Genomic DNA, 27,239 nt, shown 5'->3' with positions numbered 1-27,239 from the left:
ATCTCGAGATTGAAAAACGAAAGTTCTAAAAAATCTCGCGCAAAAATCATTCGAGATCATTAAATACAAATTTTATTCCTTTTATTATAGAATTGATCAATTTTTTTGTTCGCTTCACCAGTCACTTTTACCTTGTTTTTTTTCTCTCTATCTCCACTAATTTCACACGACAATAAAATATCGATTTCAAAACTATTTATTACTCAAACAAAATTTAAGTAAACAAAGATAAAATACATAGATCGCTCGCTTATCGATGTCGCCTCTTCTGACGTTACTTTTCACTGGCCTCAACGAAATATATTCTAAGAGGAGAGAAAAGTTCCCATAAAAAAAAATCCATCTCTCTGGATGACGAATAATTAGTAAATGCACGTGATTGATGGAGAACTCGGTGTCGACGAATATCTGATTCCGCGCTGATCTGGCGGATGGATCTCCCTCGCGCGTCAAAGCGACTACTCCAAATAATTAACCGCGCCTGAGAGAGCGTGCTCCGCTTTTGTGCGACGAGGTGTCGGGATAGAAAGAGAGAGCGAGATGGATCTCAAAGGGTCAAAAGGATTCAAAGCGCCGTCTGGTCACGGGAGACGCGCTTTATTTTCCGGCCATTTGCCTTCGACGTCGCGTCCCGTTTCGGGTCTCTTTGAGCTCAAGCGAGTTCAAGAGAGGCGCGAGATCCAGATGTGTGCGTTGATATCGTTAAATGGAGAGCTGGAAATTGACAGCTGGAATTTCCAGGCGAAAAGAGAGACGCCTCTCCCCAGCTGACGTTATGAAATTTTAATTATTCTTACGTCTGCGAAGAATTACGAGCTTTTTTTCAGCCGTGAAGAGGGCTGCGGCCATCAAACGAAACCAGGAAGGATTCCCTCGAAAGGTGTATTTTATCGCGAGCGATTCTCGGCGTTGATAGACGCGCGTTATCGCGCTTCCTCGAAGCGTAGCATTGTTAATTGTTGTCGTAAATAAGGAGAAAACCACGAGGAAACGCAGAGCAAGAGGAAGGCTCGCCTTCGTGGTCGTAATTTTCTCTCTTTCTCTTTCTCAAACGGCAGCCTCCTCGACTCAGACCCAATTAGCGTGGTTAATAAGAAACGATATATGCGTAAAATATCGTCTCGGTTGAGACATACATTCGCGCAAACACGTGGCCAGCCTCGTTAACGCGTGCAAACGAACGTATTATTGTTATCGTATTCCATTTTTCGTCCAAAGGGAGACTCGTAACAAGCTTCAGTTTCTCTCACTCGAAGAATCCCATACAGCACAAAAAGTTGCAGCAATATTGCGGAAATATTGCAATGTTATTGCAATGTTGTAGCAATATTGCAGCAATATTCCAATGTTATTGCAATGTTGCAGCAATATCGCGGCAATATTGCAATGTTATTGAAATGTTGCAGCAATATTGCAGCAATATCGCGGCAATATTGCAAATGTTATTGCAATATTGCAGCAATATTGCAATGTTATTGCAATGTTGCAGCAATATTCCAATGTTATTCCAATGTTGCAGCAATATTGCAGCAATATTGCAATGTTATTGCAATGTTACAACAATATTAATAATATTGCTGCAATATTGTGTGCTGTATGGGATACTTTGATTCTGAGTTAACGATTCTCGCACGAATAACTATCGACAGGAGACTTCGAGGCCCGATCGAGAGTATCCCACGGGTTTCGAGAGACCGTTCCTCCCCCCCCCCTCGCCTCACCCCCTGTTGTAGCGGGAGCTCGGTCCTTATAATATAATCCCGGTACGAAATTCCCGCAGAAAATAACGTCTCATTTCACATCGAGCGCCCCCAGCAGCTTTCGCGTAATAACATGTAATTTCTCCGCGCACCCCCCTCGCGCGATCCCTCCCCTTCTCAATCACGTAAGACGCCGGAGTGGAAAAGCAAATGACCCGAGAGAATGTAAGCGCAAATTCATTCCGCGAAATTTAATTCCCAACTGTATTACAGAGGAATTCAACGCTCAAGTCGGATCCGCGAGAAGATCCTGGGGGAGGGGGAGAAATCAATCGTCAATCTTCCAACATTTTTCAACAACGAGATTAATCAATCGAGATCGATACTTAAAAAAAGGACGTTAAATAAGGGAAGAGAAGGGAAATGGACGCGAGAAGCGGAGGAACTGCTGCGGCGAGAGGAGGTTCCGGGGGGGGGGGGGGGGGAGACGCCGGCGACGAGGAGGAAGATTGATCGCGGTGAAGCTGCATCTGCCACGGTGAACTAGACTGGGAAAGAACGAGGGGGAGAGAGAGAGAGAAGGCAAGAGGACGATGAAAAGGGGGAAAAGAGAAAGAGAGAGAGAGAGAGAGAGAGATGCGGTGATAGAGAAACGACGGGAGAGAGGCCCTTCGGGAGAGGCTCCGCCTTCGGCTGGCGTCTGCATTTGCGCAAGATGGCGTCGCTCGGTCGGTCGGTCGGTGTCTACGTCGCGGTTGCACACACGTTTTGCACACACCGGTGCAACGACGCGTTAGTCGTGCCACTTTGGCCCCGACAACACGCTACTTCGGCTCCGTACGTACGTCATCGCGCGACACGACGAGGGTACGAGAGACCAGGAGCGTGGACGAAGAGAGAGAAAGAGAAAGAGAGAGAGAGAGAGAGAGAGGCAGGGGCAGGGGAAGGGAAGAGATCTAACTTATAAAAGCAGCGCCTCCCGCGTGGCCCCGCAATTACGTATGCACCTCTCTCAGACCCCGCGGGCTTCGCGGTTGGCTGCGCTTCCTTCCTGTCTGTGCCGCAACCACTGTGTGTATTATGCATCCCGCTCTCCGTCCGTCTATCTTGTTTATTTTTTTTTTTTCTTCAACATTGCTGTCCCGTTTCTCTTCCTCCACCTCCTTCCTTCTGTCTCTCTCTCTCTCTCTCTCTGTCTCTTTTTCTATCTCGGATATAATCGTGACTCCTGTCTCTATCGTTCTATAATTAAATCGTCGGAGAGAAATATCGCGGCTGAAGCGCGGCTCGCGAATATCAAAATCTGACCTAGTCCTATTGGTCTCTCAGCGAGCTAAACGACTCGGGGCAACCCGCTTTCTCCTCGCGCATGTATACAGATGCTTACACCGGTACCCCGATGTCTAGAGAGGGATTTACATTTCTTTATGCAAATCCAATTATGCGTGCGCCATTGTTTCCGAATTAAATTGTCGCCACGCTGTCGTCAATTAAGTAATTAAGAAAAACAACTTTGGAGACAACCGCTCGAGCTGTCAACACACTTTTCCGCCCCACTCTCGGCTGTCAAAACTCGAAACGAGACTAGAGACTCGCCGACGATCATCAAAAGGCTGTATTCAAAGTAAAAAATGCCTATCTCTCTCTCTTTCCCGGTCGAAGAAGAATTGACCGAGCCGCGCGAGTCAAGCATCCGCGCTTTTTCCGCGTCGCGTCTCCCCGAGTAGACTTGATTCCGATTAGGGGCGTCGTTTTTTCAGGGCCACGAGCTAACAGAGGCCCGAGTATGATCCGCGCGCGTCGGCACGAATCAGGGATATCGCCTTCCACGGCCTCGAAGATCTGGCCCGGCTGTATCGTGTTTCCTCCTTGGCTCCGCGCGCGCACTTTTTAGCCCCTGCCTCTCTTCCCCCTCGTCCCCCTCACCTCCTCCACCATCCGTTGCCCTCCCGGCACCGATCTCCAAGTCTTGAAGAGCGCGAAACCTCGACGTCCACCTTCTCTCTCTCTCTTTCTCTGCTTATTTCTTCTTCTTTTCCTTCTGCTCCTCTTTTCTTCGCCTTCTCTATTCTATCCGTACTACGCTTTTTCATGCTTGGCCAACGGCGAGGAACCGAAGGAGCGCTATCGAAATTACACACATCTCAGGGTACATGTACCACATCGGCTTAGGACGCTCCTCTCTTTTCCTCTCCGTGGGATGTCGTGAATTATTCGAAAATATAGAATTCGAGGAGCGATTTGCTCGCGATTTCGTTTATATGTATTTTACACTCGGCGTCGTTAACGTCTTCTCGCCTTAAGAACGTTTCTGGGGCCAATAATAGCCAGACGCGTTTATTATTTTTACATCATGACTGTTGATTCAAGAAATATTTGCATAATTAATATATCCATATGTGTGTGTATATAAATATATACATATATTATATATATGCATATACGAACATAAGTAAACATATTAATTATGTAAATAATTCCTGTGCCAACATCATCGATGCATAAATAATTAAATGCGATACTATTATTGGATCTGCAAGTGGCATCATTAATAATGCCAAGTGTACATCGAATGAGAATATTTAAACCTTTAGCAAATTCTTTTTGGCAGAATATTTAAAATAAAAATAAAAATAAAAATATTAGAAATAAAATGAAAATTAAAATAAAGATAAAAATAAAAATATTATCGAAATATATTTAAAGCAAAAATAAAAATAAAAATATTCTCGAAATATTTAAAGCAAAAATAAAAAGAAAAATATTATCGAAATATTTAAAGCAAAAATAAAAATAAAAATAAAAATATTCTCGAAATATTTAAAGTATTTTCGCTTATTGTCTTTTATTTTATTCCCAAGAATCCTACTTTGTTAAACTATTATCGCACGAATAACAAGTATACATCTGCTTTTTCTCATTTATCGATTTGCTGAGATAAGATCTCTCTCGAAACATCCTTTTGCAACTTGCTCTCGCCGAAGCTTACTTTGTCCATTCTCTCCTTTTCTTCGCTATTTATTTTCCTTTTTATTCCTGCCGGCCATACGTCAAACGTCGTTCGCTTATGCTTATCCCCCGGAACGTGACTTCTTTTTTACGCGCCGACCAATCAAACGTTTCCCGCGTGTGTCCTTTATCCGTCGAGGCTCGACTGGCCATATTCTTTGCCTCTCGCTGTCATTCGCGCAAAAGGGCGGCGGCGGGAGTTGCTCGAAATGGAAAGTCATTTGTCAGGCAAGGCAACGCGTGACAGAAGGCAGCACGTGGCTAACGACACGCACTTGCGTGCTCCAGAACACGCAGAGTGCTTCGAGTGCATTCGGGGTGAATTGGCCAAGAAAATCCTCTCGCCCCTTCCCTTCCTCTGGAGCCTCTCCCAGTGGTACAATGTTTCGCTGCTATCAACCATGGTAGAAATTTAATTATCAAGACGAGGCATCTCTCTCCTCCTCTCGAGTCGCGGGGGGAAAGATGAGCAAAATGGCGATGCATCAGGGGAGACATTCGATGGCGCTGATAGCCTCGGAGACGCCTCGTTAATTAAATATAGAAATTCTAATTAATGAGGAGTGCTCCGTCCACCTCTCCTTCTCACTCTGGAAAGGTGACTGTTCGACGGTCGTTGAACCGCGTCGTCAAACACGCGAGAGAAAACGCGATGATGGGCGGAACGGCTGTCCTTGTTGCTCGGGTAGTTTGAGATTTAGCGAAGTCGTCTCGTCTCTCACAAAGAGTCAAAATGTATCCCGATATTTCCCACTGATTTTTCCCTCCACGATATCAATATTTGCGATATTTCGAAGAAGGGCAAGAATCCTCCGAGGCGACAGGCTCCATAATCGAGAGCTTCTTGGAGATTCCGCGCGTCGGAATCACCGAGGCGGACTCGGATCGATAAGCTTATAATAAATTAGCCCCGAGATTATACGTATTATCTTCCTCGTTGAAAAAAAATAAAGAGAGCGCTCGCTCCTCTGGATCCCGACTTATTCAGAGGAAACGTCCGGTAGCGCTCGGTCGTTGAACCGTCGCGAAAGCAGAAGGGCAAACGCGAAAAAAGAGAGAGAGGGAGGAACCGCCGAGGGTGGTTCAAGAAAATAAAAAAAAAAACAGAAGAGATGAAAGAAGACATGTGTACTTACTGTGAGCGTAGTGGGCCGTGGGGTGATGCGCCGTTGGTCCGGCGTGGGGGTAGTAACCCCTGTAGTCGCCGGGGTTGCCGACCACCCCGGCCACCCCGGCGCCCCCCGAAGGCGGCTCCAGCGACGACCTGGGCGGCTCGTACCATCTAGCGGTGCTCGACTCGCTGCTCATGTCCATAGTGCGATCCAACGCGAGGTCCCGACGCCTCTCGTCGAAGACGGACGCGAGCAGGTGAGGAGAAAGGAGGAGGAGGAGGGGGTGGAGAGCGGGATGGAGAGAGAGAGAGAGAAAGAGAGAAGAGAACGGGAGGCAGGAAGATTAGGAACGCTGCCAGAAGCGCCTCTCTGCCTTTTCCGTCGTCCTCGCGACGCCCAGCGGGATCATAGGTAATCCTGGTCTGATTTGCTGAGAGGATCACCAAAGGAATCTTCTTGCCGGTCTCCGCCCTGCAAAACACGTCCAACAAGGTTAATTCGAAAATCTTTGTTTCTTTGATAATAATAATCTGAGCGACTAGGCAAGTTTGAAAAAAGTCTATCTTTAAGAAATCTCTGCGAATGCAAAATTTACTTTAGGAATCTAATGAGGGGTGCTTGATCGAGGGGTGCTTGATCGATCGATTTAGACTCATCAAGAGACGTGATGTTATATTATATTATAAGCAGATGGAAAGTTAAATGAGAAAGTTAATTGGTGCGTTTTAGACGAACGCGATAACTCCTCTGCCGTGATTTTATGAATAATTTCGCGATTTACATGGTATTAAGGCGCGTTTTAAACGCGAGAAAAGGAGAAGGACGGATACGTCGATGGAGCTACCATAATAAATCGCCAACGGCGACTTGCACAATCCAAAGGAATCTTCACACGCGTCAATTAATGATGGAAAAACGCAACAGTTGTCGACTCCATCTCGAGACGTCGCTTCAGATCGTCGCACACTCAACAACTTTAATCTATTCGACTCTCTTCGCGCGTTGCTTTAATTAATAACGTGCTAAAAATGCGAGCAATCATTTTCTCGTTGCTCCAAAAAATAGGCTGCATAATATTTCGTTTCGGGATATTTTAAACTCGCGTTAATTAAACTAAAAAATAGAAAAGAAGCTTATTTCAATATCTCGTGCAGCTGAAAAGTAATCAGAAAAAAACAAACTCTTTTTCTAACGTGCTTCTATCTCACTTTAATTTACGTTTCCTCGATATTCAGGATATCTCGTTACTCCAAAAAATAGGCTGCATAATATCTTGTTTCGGGATATTTTAAACTCGCGTTAATTAAACTAAAAAATAGAAAAGAAGCTTATTTCAATATCTCATGCAGCTGAAAAGTAATCAGAAAAAAACAAACTCTTTTTCTAACGTGCTTCTATCTCGCTTTAATTTACGTTTCCTCGATATTCAGGATATCTCGGTGCTCCAAAAAATAGGCTGCATAATATCTTGTTTCGGGATATTTTAAACTCGCGTTAATTAAACTAAAAAATAGAAAAGAAGCTTATTTCAACATCTCATGCAGCTGAAAAGTAATCAGAAAAAAACAAACTCTTTTTCTAACGTGCTTCTATCTCGCTTTAATTTACGTTTCCTCGATATTCAGGATATCTCGGTGCTCCAAAAAATAGGCTGCATAATATCTTGTTTCGGGATATTTTAAACTCGCGTTAATTAAACTAAAAAATAGAAAAGAAGCTTATTTCAACATCTCATGCAGCTGAAAAGTAATCAGAAAAAAACAAACTCTTTTTCTAACGTGCTTCTATCTCGCTTTAATTTACGTTGCCTCGATATTCAGGATATCTGACGTGAAACTAAGATCCTCTTAAATTCAATTTACACCAGGAATATAATCAAGCATATTGTATCATTTTGATTCGACGAGCAGAACATCAAGATACATCTCTGATATCGAACCCGACGCGTCAAGTCTTTAGATCCATTTCCATGAACGGCTTTTCCGATCAAAGCGCGGCACTTTCGGGAAAAGAACCGAGACTCGATAAAAATCTCGGGGGAGAGACACACATAAATGCAGCAGACTTACCGCAATAGAAGACTTAACGCGCGACGAATCGAAATCCGATAATCGATCAACGAGATCTACGGTAATTAGGTCCTGATCAGCGCTTCAATGCGAACATACTGAGTATCGCTCGATCGACGATCAAGTGCTCGAAATGATTTATCAATCGGCTTGTGTGGGCGATCAAGGTCATCGATGACGTAACCGGGACAGGTCGGTCCAATCCCCAGATGGAGGGGCGCGAGAGGAAGAGGGACGACGCCAAGAAAGAGAGAAACGAGTCTTATCTCGAGGGGCACAGAATTTTCGGAAATGTCAGATATATCGCACTAGCTATCTCCTTCTCCTCTTCCCGGGGGGGAAAAAAAAGGGAATAAAGTTTATCGATAATTTTTCGATTATCGCGGGAATTAAAGATCGCCGGATCGCTGGATGGAAAATTATTTTTCTCGAGGAACCGGTTCCCGGGGCCGGTTAACGAGTCGCATTGAAAATGCAAGTGTCGCAAAAGTAATAAATCGTTAAATCTTGCAAAAAGCGTAAAAATCCCAACACGCCTTTAACGCTGGAGGGGGGGGGGGGGGGAGAAGATTTTTCACGCGCAAATATTATGTGCATCTTTCCTCTATTCTTCCCTCTTTCTCTTCCTCGTTTCGCGCTAACGCAAAAAAAAAAAAAAAAATTACTCGAGCCAGAGCAAATAAAGCACTCGAAAACAATGCGCGATAAGATATACACGAAAAAGCGTACGTATCGATAAGATTGATACCGCCACGGAATGTGACACGCATATCCGATTAATTTTGATTGCCCGGCCATCGAGATTTTCCTGTCGTTATTAATAATGTATTATACGATACGACTTCTTATGCAAATATATTACACTTACTTTATATATCAGAGAGAGAGAGAGACGGTTCAGTCGGCGATTAATTATAACGTGTAAATTTAATATCGACAATCTTTCCTACGACGTCAATTCGTGGCTTGGAATATTCGAATATTCGGGCTTATATAATATATTTTCTTACAAAGTGTGCAAATTTAATCGGCAGAATCAATATTAATAATTAAGCCCATTAAATGGTTCATTAATTGAGCCCATCGAAGGATATCGACGTCGCAGATTGTCGCCCAACTTGGGCGGTTATCGTCGAAAACATCGAAATCGATCGATCATAGATATAACTAAATTTGGACAGATCAATCAAACCGTATCGCTCGACACGATCGCAAGACGAGCTCGCGATTACTTTTCACGGGGGAGATATCTCACGATCGGAATAATATTTTTTTTTTTCGGCGATATAAATCACGCGAGCCGCACATACATTCACTTTATCGCGGTCGTTCCAATCATTAATACACTCGAAATATTTACTACCGCGGAGATATATATTCCCGCTGTTTTTTTGAATATTCCCTGCTCGCTTTTCCGAAAAAATAAAATAAAATAAAATAAATCGGAAAAAGGGGAAAATACCTCGCGATGACTTTGTTTCCCGCCCATTTGTCGCCTTTCTTTTATTTTCCGCGACAAATAAAAATTTCCCAATAAAAGAGACACGCACGCCTGGTTTCCCCTCCCCTCCTCGAGATAATCGAAATCAGACTTTTGACCGATATGCACTTTCGACGGATCACTCGGACAGATCGTGCGAGCCCGATAATCTCGTCGATCTGATAATGATCGCGATAACCCTGGGCTAGATAAGCGGCCAATCGAATCAAAAAATAAATCGTAGACTTTACCCGAGAACGAAAAATATTACGATGTTCGACGTCCACGAAAGAGAGAGAGAGAGAGAGAAAGAACGATCCAAAGAGTAAAAACTCTGGGAATTTTCTATGCGCAAATCGCGCGATAAGTGTGCTCCCTAGATCCACTTATCGTCCACATATCGTGAATATTATGTACGACCATGACGAGAACAGGTTCGAGAAAATTGGAACGCGTCCGTTGAACCGCCAAAGAAATAACGACCGAGCATGTATTATTCATATACACATGTGTATATGTGCTCATATTTGTTTAGCGCGATAAAGATGATCTCACTCGTACTTTGACATAACGAGTTTTCGCTGGACTTTCCTCGTGATATCGTAATCTACGCCATGATAATTATAAATATCGCGCGAGGGGCAAAAATAATCGCGCGTTTTCCTCTTCCGAGCCAACAGCTGTGATTTGACGTTTGCGTTGACGTTTCTTTTTTCGGAGCTCGGATTCAAGTTATCGAAAGTACGACCTCGAGAGCCAATTGTACTAGGGCTGCCGCGTCGAATCTTATCTCTGGATCCCGCGTTACATCACTGTGTCCACTCTTCCCGACGAAACTCCATCGGCGCGCGTTTCCCGATCACGTATCGCGATCGGCTAATCTTATCGAAATTCGTTAATCTCCTCCAAAACGCCCGGCGACGTCGAACCTACACAAGAGGAAATTAACGGATGACAATAATTGGAATTCTATTTTAGCCTACATGTCGTTCCAACAGGATGGAGGACAGTGTCTCTCTCCGTGTCTTGATCGCGTTCCAATGTCCTAGGATTAGAACTAGTTGAACCAGATCGGATCTGGCCTTGCGACTTGAAAGTACAAGGGCGATTCCACATTTGAATACATCGAGAACATTTTATTAGCTTTCACGACATTTCAGTCTCGCAAAGAGTTCCATTGAGTAAAAATGATCCTTGTCCTCGGATTGAAATTATTCGTCAAGAATCTCGAGACAATCAGAGAGGCATAAACAGCCAGTTTTCGATAAACAATAATTCGATAACAATTGGAAAAACTTTCCAAAGACATGACAATTGAACAGCCACGTGTCCTCGACACTTGACTCGCGCTGACGTTTCCCAGGGTCCGAGTCGGATTCACCGCAAAACATGGTTTCTAATAGCGATAAACGTAGCGATAGAAACCCAAAACGAGCGAACGAAGGGAGGTGGTGAGGAACGGAGTCATCGTGGCACGAACTGTCACGAGAAACGTCATCGGCGTCGCCTCGACGCGAGTCCGAAAAGAGCGAATGTCGGGACCGACGGCTCGAGAGTGAAACAATCGAGAGGCTCGATTAGAACGATCCTTTAGAATTGAAAAAAAGAAGATGAGGAAAGGAAAAATGTTTTTCGAAAATCGGGACGCTCGAGATCGAAGCTGGATTTTTAAAATTTTTCTCCTACTTTCGATTCAATATCTCCTTTAATACCTTAAGGCCAGATTGCATTAACATTATCTTGAATGTAAATATGTGTCTTTCTGTCTTTACCCTTCTTTGTTAATAAATAAAAATATAAAGCCAAAATAAATAAATATAATTAATTTAAATTGATTTAAATAAATATTTAAAACTAAAATAATTAAACATTGATGCAATCAGTCGGAGCACCCTTTTTTATTAAACCATTTAATCTACAATTTTATCGAGAATTCCTGACAATAAATGAAAAAACATTTGTTTACTGGCCACTTAAGAAGCTCGAATCCTACGCGAATTAAACTTCTCGAGAGAGAAATCCTCTAAAATTCATAAACAGGACAACTTTGAAGATGAAAATGGAAAGAAAATTTTAACTCAAGAGGATCGGAAGGAATGTACATCATATCACGTGTGCGTCTCTTTGCCCTCGGTGACAGCAAGGACGAAATATTGACACGCGTCTAGTATAGATGAATATATTAGACAGCACGAACGTAAAACGGTTATCGCCAGCTGAGAATTGATATTTTATTATCCTCGAATCGGTGGAACGCGTTACACCTGCCGAGCCTTGTGCGCGTCTGCTTTTTTCTCGTATTTTTTTTCCAACATTTCTCGAGAAACTTGATACAACATTGACTCTGCCCGAAGCGAGTAATTCGAGATGTACATGTTATTACGTTAAAATGCGGTTGCAATTGCAAACAACGGGCGCTAAAATATTTTACGAACAACAGGAATTGTTTTTTATTAGAAATTGAATCTAGCTGTCAGAAAAAACTAGACAATCTTTATGCTTTGCTGTCGTGTTTATACGCGATTAATTTATAGATTTTTTACAAAGAAAGGCTTCAAAAGCCTTTACAAAAATTCTTACAGGCAACAGATGAAAAAACTTCGTGTTGATGAACCGAATATTGGAATCTATCAATACAAATTTCAATCATAAATAATGTCGAAAATGAATCAAGCTTCTCGTCATGTCATAAATATATCAGATAGAGAGAGATGCAAATACTCGAATAATAAAGTACAAGTGGATATTACAATAAACGGTGTAATCACCCAGCAAACACCAAGTAACAGTTATATAATTGTTAGTTATAATTTCCCACTCAACAATATAATTGATATTTAATACATAACAGTTATATAACATGTAACATTTATATTGTCGAGTAGGAAATTGTAACTAACAGTTGTACAACTGTTAGTTGGCGTTTGCTGGGCAGTTTCCCATACAGCACAGAACATTGTTGTAATATTACAATGTTGCTGTAATATTGCTGCAATGTTACAACAATGTTCTGTGGGGTTTATACAACAAATTGAAATCGGAAGTAGCGAAAGGAAACTCCTATGTGTGACGTAGCAATTTTAGGGACGAGGATAAAATTCCAGACTCAAGATTTATTAGGTTATCTCGACTTACTCTTGGCTGCGAAATTTTTCCCTTCCTCAAAATCAAACTTTAAAGTTAACTTTGAAGCTTCGAATCTTCAAAATTGTCGAAGCAAGTGATCTCGACAGGAGGCAACTTCGATCGAAGATGACGCGAGGGTGAATTCTCGAAATCGAGATTCGAAAGGGGGGAGGGGAAAGCTGGATCACGGGGCGAATTTAACGACACTTCTCGAGCGTAAAATGTCGCGTTGCGTTATATACCTAGGTTAGCCCTCGCCCGTGACAGGGCGAAAAAGGGTCTTCAGACGATTCTCGCATTATTCTAGGCCGCTGACCGGTTTACCTGCGCCGTCGGAATTCGCCTCAACTCACTATCCGGTTACATATTTTTACGCCCAACACGTTTTGGATTTGGCGCCGATTCGTCGGCTCGACTCGCCTCATCGTGAGACAAAAAGGGGACTGTACCGTAATCCGTGAAAGATTTAGGTCGAGCAAAGGAACGAACGACAAAGTAACGAACGAACTGGGCGCGACCCGATCAGCTCTAATATCGAACATACCTTCGGCAAGATGAAAATATCGATCATGTGTTTCAACCGATATTACGCGATTTGTGGACTCTTATTTTGGCTACGACAAGGTTTGACCTGTTGTTGTCATCAGAGCGAATAAACACTAGGATGAATAACAAGAATGCTATGATTAGTCATAATTACTACTAAATATCGATGGAAACACGATATGTTAATTACGATCTTGATTTTGATAGTGAAAACCTATTTAAGGAATTTGATAAGATTTTCTTTTCGTCATACTTCATTCAATTAACGACCAAGTTTTCGAGATAAGAATGCTCTTTGACATTCGCAGAGATTCTCCAGACACGAAATAAATCTGATTTCGGGGTCGAAAGCTACGGAAAAGCGCGAGTGAGTTCGATAAAGGGAAGGACGCAGGTACCGGTTCCCGCGCCCTCTATCGCACAATTATAGAGAGACCGATGAGCCAAACGTCAATTCTGTCTGTTCTTACCTTATCTTACCGGCGGCAATCCCGGCGGGCGAGATAATGCGACTAGTTTGTAGGCTATGCCGGATGCGACGGAGGAGGGTACATATACATATACGTGTACATATATATATGTATATTATCACTAAGTTAGCACCAACACACTGCACCGTACATCACACACACAGCACATCGTAGCGTTCGTGGAGTTTTGGCGGGCGATTTGACTCGCGACAGTCGATTTCCTCCTCTCCTCCCCTCTCCCGTTTTCGAGGAACGAGGCCCAACACCGTCTGCTCACTTTGGAAAGTGCAACTTTGCGCGCGAACTCGTTGCATCCGTCGCTCGGGTCTCCGCCATGAAGACAACAGATCTAGTCCGTTCTTTCGTCAGAGTCTCCCCCGAACCACACTCGACAACAGGAGACGCGGCGTCTTCTCGTTTTCCTCGTCCCCTCGGTCGCTCCCTTTCGTCCTGCTCTTCTTTTTTTTCGAAAAACTCACGCACGCACGCGCGCGAACCCGAGTCAATGCGACTGTCGTGGCACCCGGCGCGAAACTAAGCGCATGAAAACACCGCGCCGCACGAGCCCCCACGTTCCCGCGCGCTCGGCCGTTTCCGCCGCCGCTCGGCCGCGCCCGCCGGCGCTCGGCCGGTAATGGCGACGCCCCCTCGCGGCGGCCCAGCCTACCAGCGGGCGGAACAGTCTCCTCTCCCCACCACTGTCGCTAGCGGCGCGCGAGGAGCGCGCTCTCTTCCCCCTCGCCCCTCGGCCGGTGCGTATACCGTTGCCCGCGGCCGAATCGTTCCTCCGTCGACGATGTTATTGCTGGTCGCTGTCAACGCCGATGACGAGAAAAAGCGAGGGTAAGGCGGACTTTCTCGTGAAATTTGCCAGAGCAGCGTAATAGCGGTATATATGTATAACGAATCTATTTAGACACGCGCGATCTCTCGAGAAGCACCCTGAAGTATGTCCCGAGAAGCATCCTGAAGTATGTCCCGAGAAGCATCCTGAAGTATGTCCCGAGAAGCATCCTGAAGTATGTCCCGAGAAGCATCCTGAAGTATGTCCCGAGAAGCATCCTGAAGTATGTCCCGAGAAGCATCCTGAAGTATGTCCCGAGAAGCATCCTGAAGTATGTCCCGAGGTACGTTCCCAAGTATGACGGACGATTGATGAAGTTGGATCGAAATTTTTCTACAACGCCGTGAAACGGGTTTCTATTGACCGCTTGAATATTCATGAGGGAGGCGGCACCCGTTTAGGTTAGGCGTAATTCCTCCCGAGCATCGGTCATTTATCTCGTCCGTACCGGTTTACCGCGAGACGTATCGGTCTACGAATAACGCGGGGATGCTTTTCGAGTGCCCGAGGAAGAATATACGAGTACACAAATCTTACGTACATGCTACTAGTCATCGATTTATAAATGGTATGTTTAATTGAGCGAATTGATGAAGGGAGCACACTCGAATCGAATCTCTCTCTTTTTCAGAAGCGGAAAACCAACGATCTAACCTAGGGATCTTAGCAATAATATCGAAACGGGACGCGGAAAATTCAATGTTCCCAGGCGGATTTAATGCAGTCCTCACCGATTGGCAGATACCGCGGCTCAACGGTGCCAAATCGTTCCATCAGGACACACGCACGATACATTTCTATAGCCTACTTTGAATATATTGCAGCGCGAGCGTTGCTATTTATGCCGGCAATTTATCAAAGCTCCGACCACTCGAAAATCTAACGTATCATCGTAGTCCAACGACGAATGAAATTGTCGCAAATTATTTTTAATAATCTATCTCTCTCTCTCTTGCACGCAAAACATTTTTTTATCGCCTCTCGAGGCGAGGTGAAATTTTATACAAAATTTTATGATTTCATGTAGATATTTTTAGATTTAGTTTCTTTTTTTTGGAACTAAAATTTGAAAATTTGTTTAAACTAAAATTAGAATTATATTTCTGACAAGTAAAAATAAACATCAAATTATTGAATTGATCCTCAAGAGAGAGAGAGAGAGAAATAGAACGTTTTCTTCATGCTCTATATTTTTCGCTGTTAAATCAGAATAATACTTGCCCAAAGAAATGACCCACGCTCCCGCGAGGGATCAAATTACGCGCTACATATTGCGAGTATGGCTCGTTTACGCACTTCTCGACGGAAAAGGAGATCGCGGGTTATCTAGATCGCAGCGAGCACGAGCCCGGGCACGAGGTGTTGAATAATTCCGTCGGATCGGTGGGTTCCCGTCGAAAAAGAGACGCGCCTATCACGCGCGATCGGCCGATCCGAATTTAGATCGGATCGGGGGAAACCGGGAGCCCGGAGCTCGCGCGCGCGCGCGCGAGCCACGTGTCCGCGCGCGAAGATCACCGGCTAGATACGTGCACACGCACACAATATATATATCATGTATATATATTCATGTACATGTGTGGGCCGCTGATCTTGATGCCGACGCGCGCGCGCGCGCGATACATCTAGATGAGATACCGCGATTAAGATACAACGCGCGCGCACACGCCCTCCGAAATTCGAAGCCCCCTGAAATCCGAGCGAGATGCGCGACGATGACGATAATCTACCATGTTACAGGTTGCCCCAGGTCGTGCGATCCGATAGCACCGCGCGAGACTCTCCGGCTCGCGCTCTTCTGGCTTCCACTACCGCTAATTGCGACCGGATGACGCCAATCTTGTCGTTTACATCGCATCTACTGGCTACGTTGTTTGTATATACGGTTCTCCAGGTTCCTCCGAGATGATACGTAGATATGCGATGATTATAACAACACGCCGTTTGAGGATTCTCAGTCTTTCCCGATCGCTCCTGTCGAAGAGCCCAGATTGGATGAGATAAAATCTACTCGCATCAGGTAACTGAATAAATATCAATTTCTTGATTGTTTTGTTTTGATTCAATAAAACTCATGAAGAATTCATTCATTTCCCAGAACAAAATTCAAGATGTAGGGTATATAATTGAAAGATACTTGCGCCAAAATTATGCAAGATTGACAGAAATGTAGTAGGAGATAAATTTAGTTGGGATTCAGAATGAGTGTATATATCTCCTCCGAATCAGTTTTCTCGATGACGACTCGAGTTGTAACGGTTCCAGGAAATGCAATGCAATCGACAAAGCGCAACTTTTCGAAACGACCATGAGGCAAGAGCCCACGCAGATCTCGGCGATTGTGTTGCGCCAAGCAGTGGCTCTAATCGATCCAGAGGTGGGAGGATCTGTTGCATAATCGAAAAACCTTCAATCATTCGTCTCGGATGACATTCGTCTCAGGGAGAAGCGTCTTCGATTAAGCGGAAGCGAAATATATCGCCATCAACATTTCGCGATGGCAGATAAAAGCGCGCGCGCGCGCTCGAATCGTGTACGAAACTTGCAATTTTTCGCGAGGATTCCTCTGCTACTCGTGCGCTCGTGCGCATCACACACACATGAATGTATACGTGTGCGATGATACAGCAGCAGCGGTAGCGGCGAGGAGGCGAGGGGACAACGTCGTCGACGGTGGGGTAGAGAAAGAGAAAGAGAGAGAGAGAGAAGTGTGGGGTGGCAGCGTTGCCGGGTTGCCGGGTGGCTGGAGTACCCGGTGGTGTGTACAACCGAACAATCTGTAGAAGCTTGTCCAGGACGAGAGAAGTCCGTAGATCAGCCAATCAGATAGGCATACCCCCTCTCGTCCATTGTCACAAAATGGCGGCCCTAAATCAGCCTGACTCCGCCTATTGCGCTCTCCCACCTGAGCGCCTCTAGCGGCGCGTCATGAAAAACTCCGCCTATCGATTCATTTTTACCGCTCTTGTTTCTCCCTCTCTCTTTCTCTCTCGTCGCGCTCCTTCTACAGCTCCGTGCGTTCCTTTTTCTACCTCCTTCCGCCGCCGCCGCCGTCGTCTACCCTCTCGCTCTTCCCCGCTCACTTTCTTCCTCGCTTCCACCTTGCCTCCTCTCTTTTAACAACCGGTCTCTCTGTTTCCATCGCGCGCCATACGGAGCTACCGTGTCCATTCGCGTGTCTCCTCGATCTCCGACTCATCTTCTCTCTCTCTCTTCTTCTCCCATCCCGCAGACTGTCGACTTGCGTTCCATCCTCGACAATGTTTCAAAGAAACGGTAAATTTGACGATTGTAGAGCGTCCAAGAGAGAGAGAATTGTTCCTTTGGATGACAGTCTTTTTCAAATATCTACTGCAACTTACGAGAAACTCGAAAAGATTCAAAGGGGATGATACACGAGGAGTCTTATAAATCCGTGATATCGCGCGTGGACTCTCCGGGGGACATTTAGCATTAGATAAAACGGACGTTGAGTGTCAAATGTTGCTTCCATGGCAGAAACTAAAGAGATGAACGATGAATCGTACCACGCGACACGCTTCAACATAGATACCGTCCAACAATAATTAAAATCTATACATGATTTATATGAGATTTTTTATACCATATGTTATTACTAATTTTATTAATATTAATTTAAGGAAATGCGTGCATTTGAAAGTCTTTACGTCTTCTTGGAAGGAAAATGAATGAGAGACACTGCTATAAATCCTCGAGTAATGACTGTTTACGAGCACGTTTGGAAATGTAATTAGCGATAATGGGATTAAAATGTCTCTTCGATTCGAAAAGTCATCATTTGACCTCACATTTATTCCACGTTTCTCTTCAAAGCAATATAAGCGGCATAATTGCTTCCTAGAATACATTCCGTTGAAAATAGAAACGATGACTAATGTCGTAAATATCGAGTTTATTATTAGCTTGTGTCAGCTGTTTCACTATCGATGCGCTCTACTAGGAAATTAATTTAGGATTACAATAAGTACGAGTAATAATACTGATGGAGCGGAATGAATAAAATAGGACGATAAGATTCGATTCCCGATGAATCAGAAATACCCCGATAAGCTACGAGATTCTTCCTAAGCGGTCCACCCCTATTTCTCCCCCTTCCCCTCCGAGTATCGTCCCGATGCGCGACCGGTCGATGCTTCACGCAGATATTTTTCCGCCCTGATTTTTATTGAGAATCCCTCCCGGAGGCCGGGGAAGGGACGCGTCGCGGAAAATAGTCGTAAATTACGTAGCTACGTGAGTTTTCGAACGGCCGCGATATCGTGGCGCGCGCGCCCGATTTATTATTCTCCGCCGAAAATACGTGCAACGAGTACGGCCGGAAAGAAGGGAAACCTCTTTTTGTTTTTTCTCCCGACTGTGGAAACGTCTTCCGAAACGATAAACATCTACGAACATTGCAAAATGTCCAGAAAGTAGGATTTTCGCGAAGATTAAATATTTTTTATCTATTCACTAAAGAGAGATTCTTTATACAGATTAATTCGAATACTTTATTTTTTGCAATTATTATACAGAATTATTATTCTGTACTTTTATGTGTGTGTACATATGAGTAAGCGTAATGTTTTTTAAGTAAAATATATATTTTTTATATAAAATTCTGCTGTCCAATTCTAATTAAATTCAGATAGCGAAAAAAAGAAAAATACAATATATTAAATTTAATAATATATAATGATATAATTATTAATATAATTTATTATATACAATATAATAATAATTATATATGTAATATAATATTATATGTATAATATATAATATTTTATTGCATATAAAAATAAATAATAATTATAATTAAAATGATGGATTAATGTAATATCATGCGCTCATATGTATCGCTCGTACATTTTCCTCCTTACGAAAAATCACAATTCCTCCTTCATTGACCTGCGTAACCGACGAGATAAGGGACCTCGGATAAAGAACCCGCGTTTAGAAAAGTAAGTGAACACGTTGTGTGTGTATGTGTATATATGTATGTGGAAGGCAGTAGGAAACGGCGAAAATAGAGAGAGAAAAAGCGAAGGAAGAGAGAAAAAAGTAAACGCGCGCCAAAGGAGATACATTCTGGAGGACGGCAGTTCTCCAGGGTCTCCTTTCAGATAATGCGGGGTGTCGTTTCCTTCCTTTTTTCTTCTCCTGGTCGGCGTTGGCCGTCCTCCCGAAAGTCAAATTCGCGCCGATAATAACTTTTCCTCGAGATTTTCCTTTTGTTGCCGCCTTTTAGATCCACCGCCCTCGCTCGCGCAGACGCGCTCTCGGTGAAATTTCGCCCGAAAACTCGTGAATAATGTATCACGTTGTCAGATTATTCGGGGGATCCCGACAACTTGGAGATATGACACCAGTGTGTTACAGACTTTCATACATTTCGCTTTAGGTTTTCCGTATTGTTGGATGATTATTGTAAGATTCTTTAGACCATATCTCGTATTGAGTAAAGTAATGTCTACAAAGAAGAAAATTATTAATTTTATTTGCGGTTGACTGAATGAATGATTTAGAGAAAATAGCCAATTTGAATGTTATAAATTTGTACGTGATAATATGAAAGTATACAGATTGATTTGCACTTGTTAATTGGAAATGTTTGCGTTTAACGTTATATATAAAACACTGCCAAAAAACACGCTAATCGTTGTTAATGACTCGGTCATTCGTGGCAGAAAATTGCATTTGGGATAATAAGTTTTAAAAGACTAATATTTTTTAAACTCATTAAATCTATTAGTAAAAATATATAAAGCCAACATGTTATATCTTCTACTTCACGTTAAGTACTTAAAATATTGTTATGTCTCTTAAGAAAAATATTCTGAGACCGTTTGATGTCTGTTTAATAATGTGATTACAATATTTTATTAATTTACAAATTAAGTATTATAAAATTAAATATATATAAATTTCAATCAATTTCTGGCTATAAAGATTTGCTCTTGAATTTTCTCAGAAAATAAATAATAATAATAAATAATAATGGATTCAGTAAAATCAAATTGGATCAATAAAAAAAAATTAAACTGATTAAAAGCAATGACATAAGAGATTGAGCGAGGATCAATATTTCACTGAAAATATTCACATTTTATTCCTCCATCTTATGTTTCATTAATTATGGCAAGAAAATTCAATGAAAAATCAAAAAACAATAATTCTTTTTATTCTTAAGATGTAATGAATCTACGAAATAAGACTATTGATTGAAAACTCAGATATTTCTTTATAAAATATATTGTTATAAATTTGTTTTATGATATATTGTAAGATACATATTTTAAAATATTATATTGATTAAAATATAGTCACCAACTGACTCTTTCAGTGTGATTTCATCGATTTGCAGGGCTATATTTATAACGGAGATTACCAGTTCAATGCTTTTCAGTGATAATATACCAATTCCAATTTAAGAGAGTATCTCCGATACCATTATTACATAGTTTCACTAGCTCTTTCTGTTTCTCGTTCGTCCTTTATTTTAGATTATTAAAGTTTTCGGTAGGAATTGAAATCTCATAGTGACAGTAAAAGAAAGTTATAGATTAACAAGAAAAATATATATTGTAAAGTTAAACAAATTTAAAGTATTTTTGTCATTTGCTTATCAGATACGATAACATCATTAAACGTCATAAATTTTCTCTAATTTTTCAAACATAATTTTCTTTAAATTCTTTTCTAAGACTGCCTATTTTATGACATCAGACATGAGCGACCAGACAATCGAGCAAGAGAGAAACGCGAGGAAAAAAGATAAAAGAGCAAAATATAAACACAATTACGATGTAACGAAGCAATCGATAGTAGACATAGTGACACACGTAGGAGTAAGACATAGCAATTGAATATACATTCACTCTATGTCTTCGTCCAGCGCGTAAATATTACGCAGCCAAGACGAAGACGGTATAATTAAGGGCTGCGCCCTCCTTAATTACGTCCTCCTTCGTTTGCGTATTTTTGTTAATGCGTCCATTAGCCTCGTGGACCACAGCTGAAGTCGTCTCGATTCTTATCTACGTCCGATTAAAGCAAACGGTTAATACGTTCGATGATTCGGTAACGATCGAGAAACTATGACAACTATGTTGATACGATCGTCAAAGGCTCGTTTCTCTAACGAGACGTCGGTCTCGAACAATCGCAAAGGACTGTCGCTCGTTAACGATGTATTTTTTTTCCGCAACAGGAAATAATGTCGCAAAATGTCGGTGGTTTAACTATTTTCCACATGAACGACACTGGATGTATTTATCACAGTTAAGGGATGAATGGAACATAAATCCTTTACGAGAATTTCGTGATTCGAGGACAGTTAATTAAAGAAGCCGCCAGCCAAAATCGGGTCGCCCTCTCTCTCTCTCTTTTCTTCAGACTCCAAGTTCCTCACAATTTCGCTCGGCGCGAGGGAACTTTCCTACTTCTTTAGAAGTTCCTGGCAGATTTACCGTCTCCTAATAAATCGCCGGGGCGATTAGAATTAATGCCAGATTAATTCCAACGGCCTTGATAAATTCTTATCTCGCAGCAACTCCTACCTCCGGGCTAAGGATGTAAGACTTTATTCGGGAGAGACTCGATTTCGCGTGGAATTACTAATTTTTTGCAAACTAGTGCCAACTCTTCCCGAACTTTTACCTCACACACACACACACACAATTTATATGTATATGAATAATTTTTTGTGCGAGAAACAAATATTATGCATTGAGAGAAAAACTATCTTGAAATAAAAAAAATTTATTTAATTCAAGGGAGGGTACTAATCACGTATTTACTAATCACGGTTACTAATCACGCATTGTATTCGAAACGTCTGTTTGCTTAAATTAAGCATTTATTTACATATATTAAAAAAATTTATATGCTTAAGAAGATATAATTTTTAACCAACTATTCTTATATTTTAATTTTACGAAATTTTACTTATTAAAATGCATTTATTACTTTGAAAAATTCTGAATATTTTAAAAACAAAATATTTAATTTAATAAATTATATTATATATTTTATGAAAATAATATTTCAATATAAATAAATAACAAAATAATGAACTCAATATGATATGCATATTTAATTAGAATTAAATACCTTTTTAAATGAAATAAATAATTCATTCCATTTCAAAGCAAAAATTTCAAGAGAACAAATTTACTTGACCTAAAAGAATTTTTCCCTCAGTGTATAATATATGATGTTTAATAATTGATACTACAATTGCAAACAATACGATAATTATTACAAGAAAAAAAATGAAAAATTCATTAGACGCTGAAATCACCGATAATCTCCCATCACGATCCAAGATTAATTAGATTACAAAAATTATTAATATTCTTTACATCGCGTAATCTACCAGAACCGACATAAGTGTCCATCAGACGCACCTGCAACGCGAGATGAACGACAGGACGTTTGTGTGCCGCTCATTCAATTTCCATCGATCGGATCGACCGTCAAACGGCAACGATAACCGGCTCGGTGAAGGAACTTAACCCGGGTGTCGCTCGTATTTTCGGATCACAAGAATCGAATTCTTGCAGAGTCACAGAGCCACTTAGGCCGACCCTCGTACACGGTTTCTCTGTAGTCGCTTTGTTTTTAATTGCGCACGGACGCGTGTCAGGAGCGCGTGTTGTGAAAGAAGCGGGGTCCATCCGGAAAACGGTGAAAAAAGCTTCGAGGAAGGGGGAAGGGGAAACATCTGGCGCCTCTGTGATTACGTTAATGCACCGACACGACGATGCGTTTTCTAGAGCCGAAAGTTTAGCACGCGATGCGTCCTTTCCCCGGTCTCTCTCTCTCTCTCTCAGCCCCGTCTCCCGTTTCCTCCTCCGCCGGAATCTCGCGTCCGGGAATAATTTATTTTTTCTCGGATGGGCGGGCTCGTGTGATACGCCCGAAGCGGCGATGTCCGGATTATCGTTACTTTGTATGTACGCGTTGTACGGCAGAGGAGCTCGTAAGAGTTAATGAGCCATCTTTTTGCCCGTGTGTGCAACGTAAAGCGCGCTGTAGGGCTCCCGAGACTCGTAATTTGTTGCGCGTATAATGGCTCGTTTCGCTTTCCCGTTAATAACACGGGGCGGGCCGGCTCGAAAATTCCCGCGAAGCAAATATCGAGCGATGTATAGATCTGCGAGCGAGTTTCACTGTAAAATTTCGGCCAACCTACGTAAATCTCGATTACCTTACACGCGTATATTCGATACTCACTCTCTCTTTCTTTCTCTCTCGATGTAAACTCGGGGCAACCTTAGCCAGCCCTGTGGGAATCTCGGGAACAAACAGGGGCAGCGAAAATATTTACATTGTTAACAGATCACCTCGCACACCGTTCCAACTTATCGGAAGCATCTGGCGCGACAATGGGACAGTTTCATCGGGAAATGGAAGAAAATAGGAGCAGGAGGGGTGGTTCGCTCTGACAGGTTTCTGGGGTGGATCAACGGACCGCGAGGTCTTTACAATGCACTCCTTGCACTTATCCAGCGTGTCACGATCAGCGAAGGAGAGACAAAGAGAGAGGAGGAGAAGGAGAGACGAAGGGACTCCTTGGAGCTCCACAGATCTCGAAAAGACCAAAACATAAACCACGCGCAGCGTCCGTACAATATGTCCCACTAGCTGCTCCGCCCTTCCGTCCCATCGCCCTCGATCCACCGCCACCTCCATTCGCAGCGTTCTCTTGGAAGGGACACAAAGCCAGGCCAGAGTTATCTTGATGAACCCTAAGTACTACAAGACCTATTTGGAGAGGAGAGATAGGTGGTGGGAGCAAGTGGGGGTGAGAGAGGGTGGACAGCGGGGTCGCACAATGAAGAAAAGAAAGGGAGAAGGCACGAGAGGGAGAGAGAGGAGAGACGGGGAAGAGTCCATCCACCTTGGAAAAGAGATCTTTCACGGTTGTCGATGCCACCGTGATAAGGAACGGCATTCTCCGCTGCTACTCTTTTACTACCACCGTCGCTATTGCCTCGTCGCTGCTCCTCGTGCACGCTTTCTCGTCGCTCCAACCGGGTCGCCGATCGGTGACAATCCGCTTCGCGAAATGCCTTTCTTTCGCCAACAACAAGGGGGCGTGCATCAAAAGCCAAGGAATGCACTTCCATGCCCGATCGCTGCGAGTTCGTCACTTTAAACGGACGCTAAATAAGACTGGAAGCACATCTTGGAAGATGAACCGTGCATCACATGTATGATTCAGAGACCTTTGCTCCTTTTTAATCATATACATAAATCATATAAATAATACGAATGGAAATTGAAACAGAATTTATAAAAAATTAAAAGAAACTTATAAGAAACATGCTTTGTATGTAAGAAGCTTGAAGACGTACATGAGACATATATTATATTTATGTAAAAGATTTATTATTTTATATAACATTTGTAAAATTTATAAAAATGTCAATTATACCAAAGTACGTTTAATTGTAAGTTTCATCATTTTTTTGTCTCATTTGTGTCTATTTGTATTTTTGATGAGACTAAATTTTTAACAAAAAGATCGCTTGATGGAAAAAAATGCAAGTACTGTAATTTTTCACAACTTTTCGTCCTTAAAATATTTGAAATAATTTTGATAGCTTATTTATAAAAGTATAATTTTTAATGCCAGATGTAAGTGAAATTGCTGTGAAAAAAAGGGACTGATCTAGATCTTTATCAGAAAGGAGAAGTTTGATTTTTGAAATTTATCAAAGAAGCAACAGTTCGAAAGCAACGATGATGTTTCAATGAAACACTCTTATCGTAGACTGTCTCATTCTTGCATGTTTTTCGCGCAGTCATAAATCATAAATCATGGCTAACAGGATTAACGCGAGATTTATCAATCTTTGCGGGGATTTCAGAGGAATAGAGACTGACCAACTGAATTAACGCTCTTCCCAGCTTTCTGTAAACGTTCAGAAAAGACTATACGACTCAGGTACGATTAATTAACGCTTTCGAATTTTCTTAAGACGACCTGAAGCGCCGAGATGTCCTCCTTGTGAGCGCGTTATCGTCGTAAACAACGGTCAGCACCAGTCGAGCACTTTATTTAGGTTGAAACACAACTCCTGAAAGAATTCCATGCTGGAAGCAGTTTACCTGCATACTAAAAATTAATGCATACTAATTGTTTATAGCATCTGCAGAATAAAATAATCAGCAGTAAAGTTGCATTAGATATTTATAATAATTTTATTTATGAGAAAATAATATTTATAGAATAAATATTAAATATTTCTAGAAAATATTTTATATAATTAAATTTATTTATGTATTAAGTTATTTTAAATTAAAAATATGAAAAAATTTTATTTTCTTTCTGAGAAAATTAAATAAAATTATAAGATTAATTAATAGAGATAATTAATAGAGATAATTAATAGAGATTTTTTTAATTTAAACTTTCTTAATTAAAGACGAGTTTTCTCTGACATTATAATTAATGCATCATAATTAAACGCTAAAGATACAATCAAATTAATGTGAAAATTATGTAAAAACTTACATAAATTATATGATAAACTAATTATTAAAATTATATAATAAGTTGATATATTTTTCTAAATTAAAAAATTATGTATATGCGAGAGAAAGAGAGAGAGAGAGGTTTTTCCTTTATCTGGAAAATAAAAATGCGGCACAGTTTCTTTCATCACCTGAAAATCTTCAAGATCGTCTTGAAACAAGTTCAACAATCGGGTACACGATGTAATCGATCGACGTGTTTGACGAGAAAACACGATGGCCAAGAGAAGGCGAGAGAGACATCGCAAAAAATCGTTTACAATCGACGCCGGCGCTTCGAGGGAGACAAAACCCAAGAGAATCAGGACGCAAAGTGTCCCATGATGGGTGCGGAAACGTCACGCGCGTTAGTCCCCGATTCGACGCGGTGATATTTTTAAATCTCGGCGAACACGGGCGTGTGCCTTACCTAGTCTGGTCTAGACGCCGCTCTATTATTTTTTTTTTCACGAGTCTAGGCGACGCCGTCACGGATTCTCGAACTGTCATCGCGTTAATTGTACTCGCGGGGTTGTAAAGGCAAACCGGATCGCGAGCGATCTGGGATTAAATTATTTTCAGCTGTAAAGACTCGAAATTAAAATATCTACTATAATGAAAATAAATGGCTCTAAAAATTTAAATGAAATAAAAAACAATCAGAGATTGTTTTTTATTTAATTTAAAATATCTAAACAAGGGGAAATACGCTGTCGCCGGTAAACGGACGAAGCGTGCCGTTTGATGCGAGGTGGACTTCCGGCAGCCTTTTTTTTCCCCCCGCGACGCGGCAAATGAATACGATTATCTGCCTCATAGTCGAGCCTGCTTGCCATCCTTGCGAAGGAGATCGCCTAAACGGCCACTTATCTCGTTGCTGGTCCCGGCCGCCGAGATAAGAGCCGCTACATCGTGGTTTTACATCGTGTCGGGGCGTGTCGAACATACATCCGGCCTGGTTCTTTCCTCGTTTGTTCGAAATTGAAGTTTATCGATGCGCTTGTTGTCCGCCGCTCTTATCTTCGGCCCGAGGCGTGGTCATCTTCTCTCTTTCTCGCTCTTCTTCTCTTCTCTTCTCGGCTCTCGTGCTGTTGCTCTTCTCTTCGTCTTTCGTAGATAACGCGAGAGAAGACTGGTCCCGAATATCAATCTTTCTTGCAGGTCGTGGTTTGACGTTCTAGGGATAAATATGAGAGAATTTGTGTGATTTTGATATCCTTTTTAGGAAGCAATAATTATGTAAAATATAAAATAGTAAGATATGTAAAAATATGAAGGAGAGTTATTTTTATTAAGTACATCTTATTATTCTTGCTTGATATGACGATTCAATTTTTTTCTTTTTACTCGATTTTATAAT

General features: G+C 42.0%; 1 protein-coding gene and 2 long non-coding RNA genes across 8 annotated transcripts in view; 1 reads left to right on the top strand and 2 right to left on the bottom strand.

The window, feature by feature from the left end:
* LOC145964802 (uncharacterized) overlaps positions 1-14,067 on the bottom strand; it is an 81,583-nt gene extending 67,516 nt beyond the window's left edge. For 3 of the 4 annotated variants that reach the window (XM_083087915.1, XM_083087913.1, XM_083087917.1), the window contains exons 1-2: positions 13,513-14,067; positions 5,846-6,292 (exon numbers count right to left, since the gene is read on the bottom strand). In XM_083087915.1, the coding sequence (XP_082944041.1) occupies positions 5,846-6,023 (178 nt within the window). In that variant the 5' untranslated portion in view covers positions 6,024-6,292; positions 13,513-14,067. Of the gene's footprint in view, positions 1-5,845; positions 6,293-7,890; positions 7,980-13,512 lie in introns of those variants that run through there. The other variant, XM_083087914.1, reaches the window with a different exon arrangement.
* A 202-nt stretch (positions 14,068-14,269) lies between these two features.
* Positions 14,270-19,000, top strand: LOC145964803 (uncharacterized). Of its 3 annotated transcripts, none has more exons than XR_014436560.1 (4): positions 14,647-14,924; positions 14,988-15,113; positions 16,097-16,376; positions 16,622-19,000. It is a non-coding gene; the product is annotated as an uncharacterized LOC145964803 (long non-coding RNA). The 3 variants fall into 3 exon arrangements; XR_014436559.1 differs by having other exon boundaries at positions 16,455-19,000; XR_014436558.1 differs by lacking the exons at positions 14,647-14,924; positions 14,988-15,113; positions 16,622-19,000 and adding exons at positions 14,270-14,355; positions 14,429-14,639.
* Positions 19,001-19,160: 160 nt separating this feature from the next.
* On the bottom strand, positions 19,161-22,250 carry LOC145964801 (uncharacterized). The gene is made up of 3 exons (XR_014436557.1): positions 21,160-22,250; positions 20,684-20,848; positions 19,161-19,826 (listed from the first exon to the last, which is right to left on the bottom strand). It is a non-coding gene; the product is annotated as an uncharacterized LOC145964801 (long non-coding RNA).
* Positions 22,251-27,239: the final 4,989 nt, after the last annotated feature.

This window comes from Camponotus vicinus, unplaced genomic scaffold, assembly GCF_025532165.1.
Source record: "Camponotus vicinus isolate PSW18456_S1 unplaced genomic scaffold, iyCamVici1.0 SCAF_14, whole genome shotgun sequence".
Classification (NCBI taxonomy): domain Eukaryota; kingdom Metazoa; phylum Arthropoda; class Insecta; order Hymenoptera; family Formicidae; genus Camponotus; species Camponotus vicinus.
This window is presented reverse-complemented; position numbering and strand designations above follow the sequence as displayed.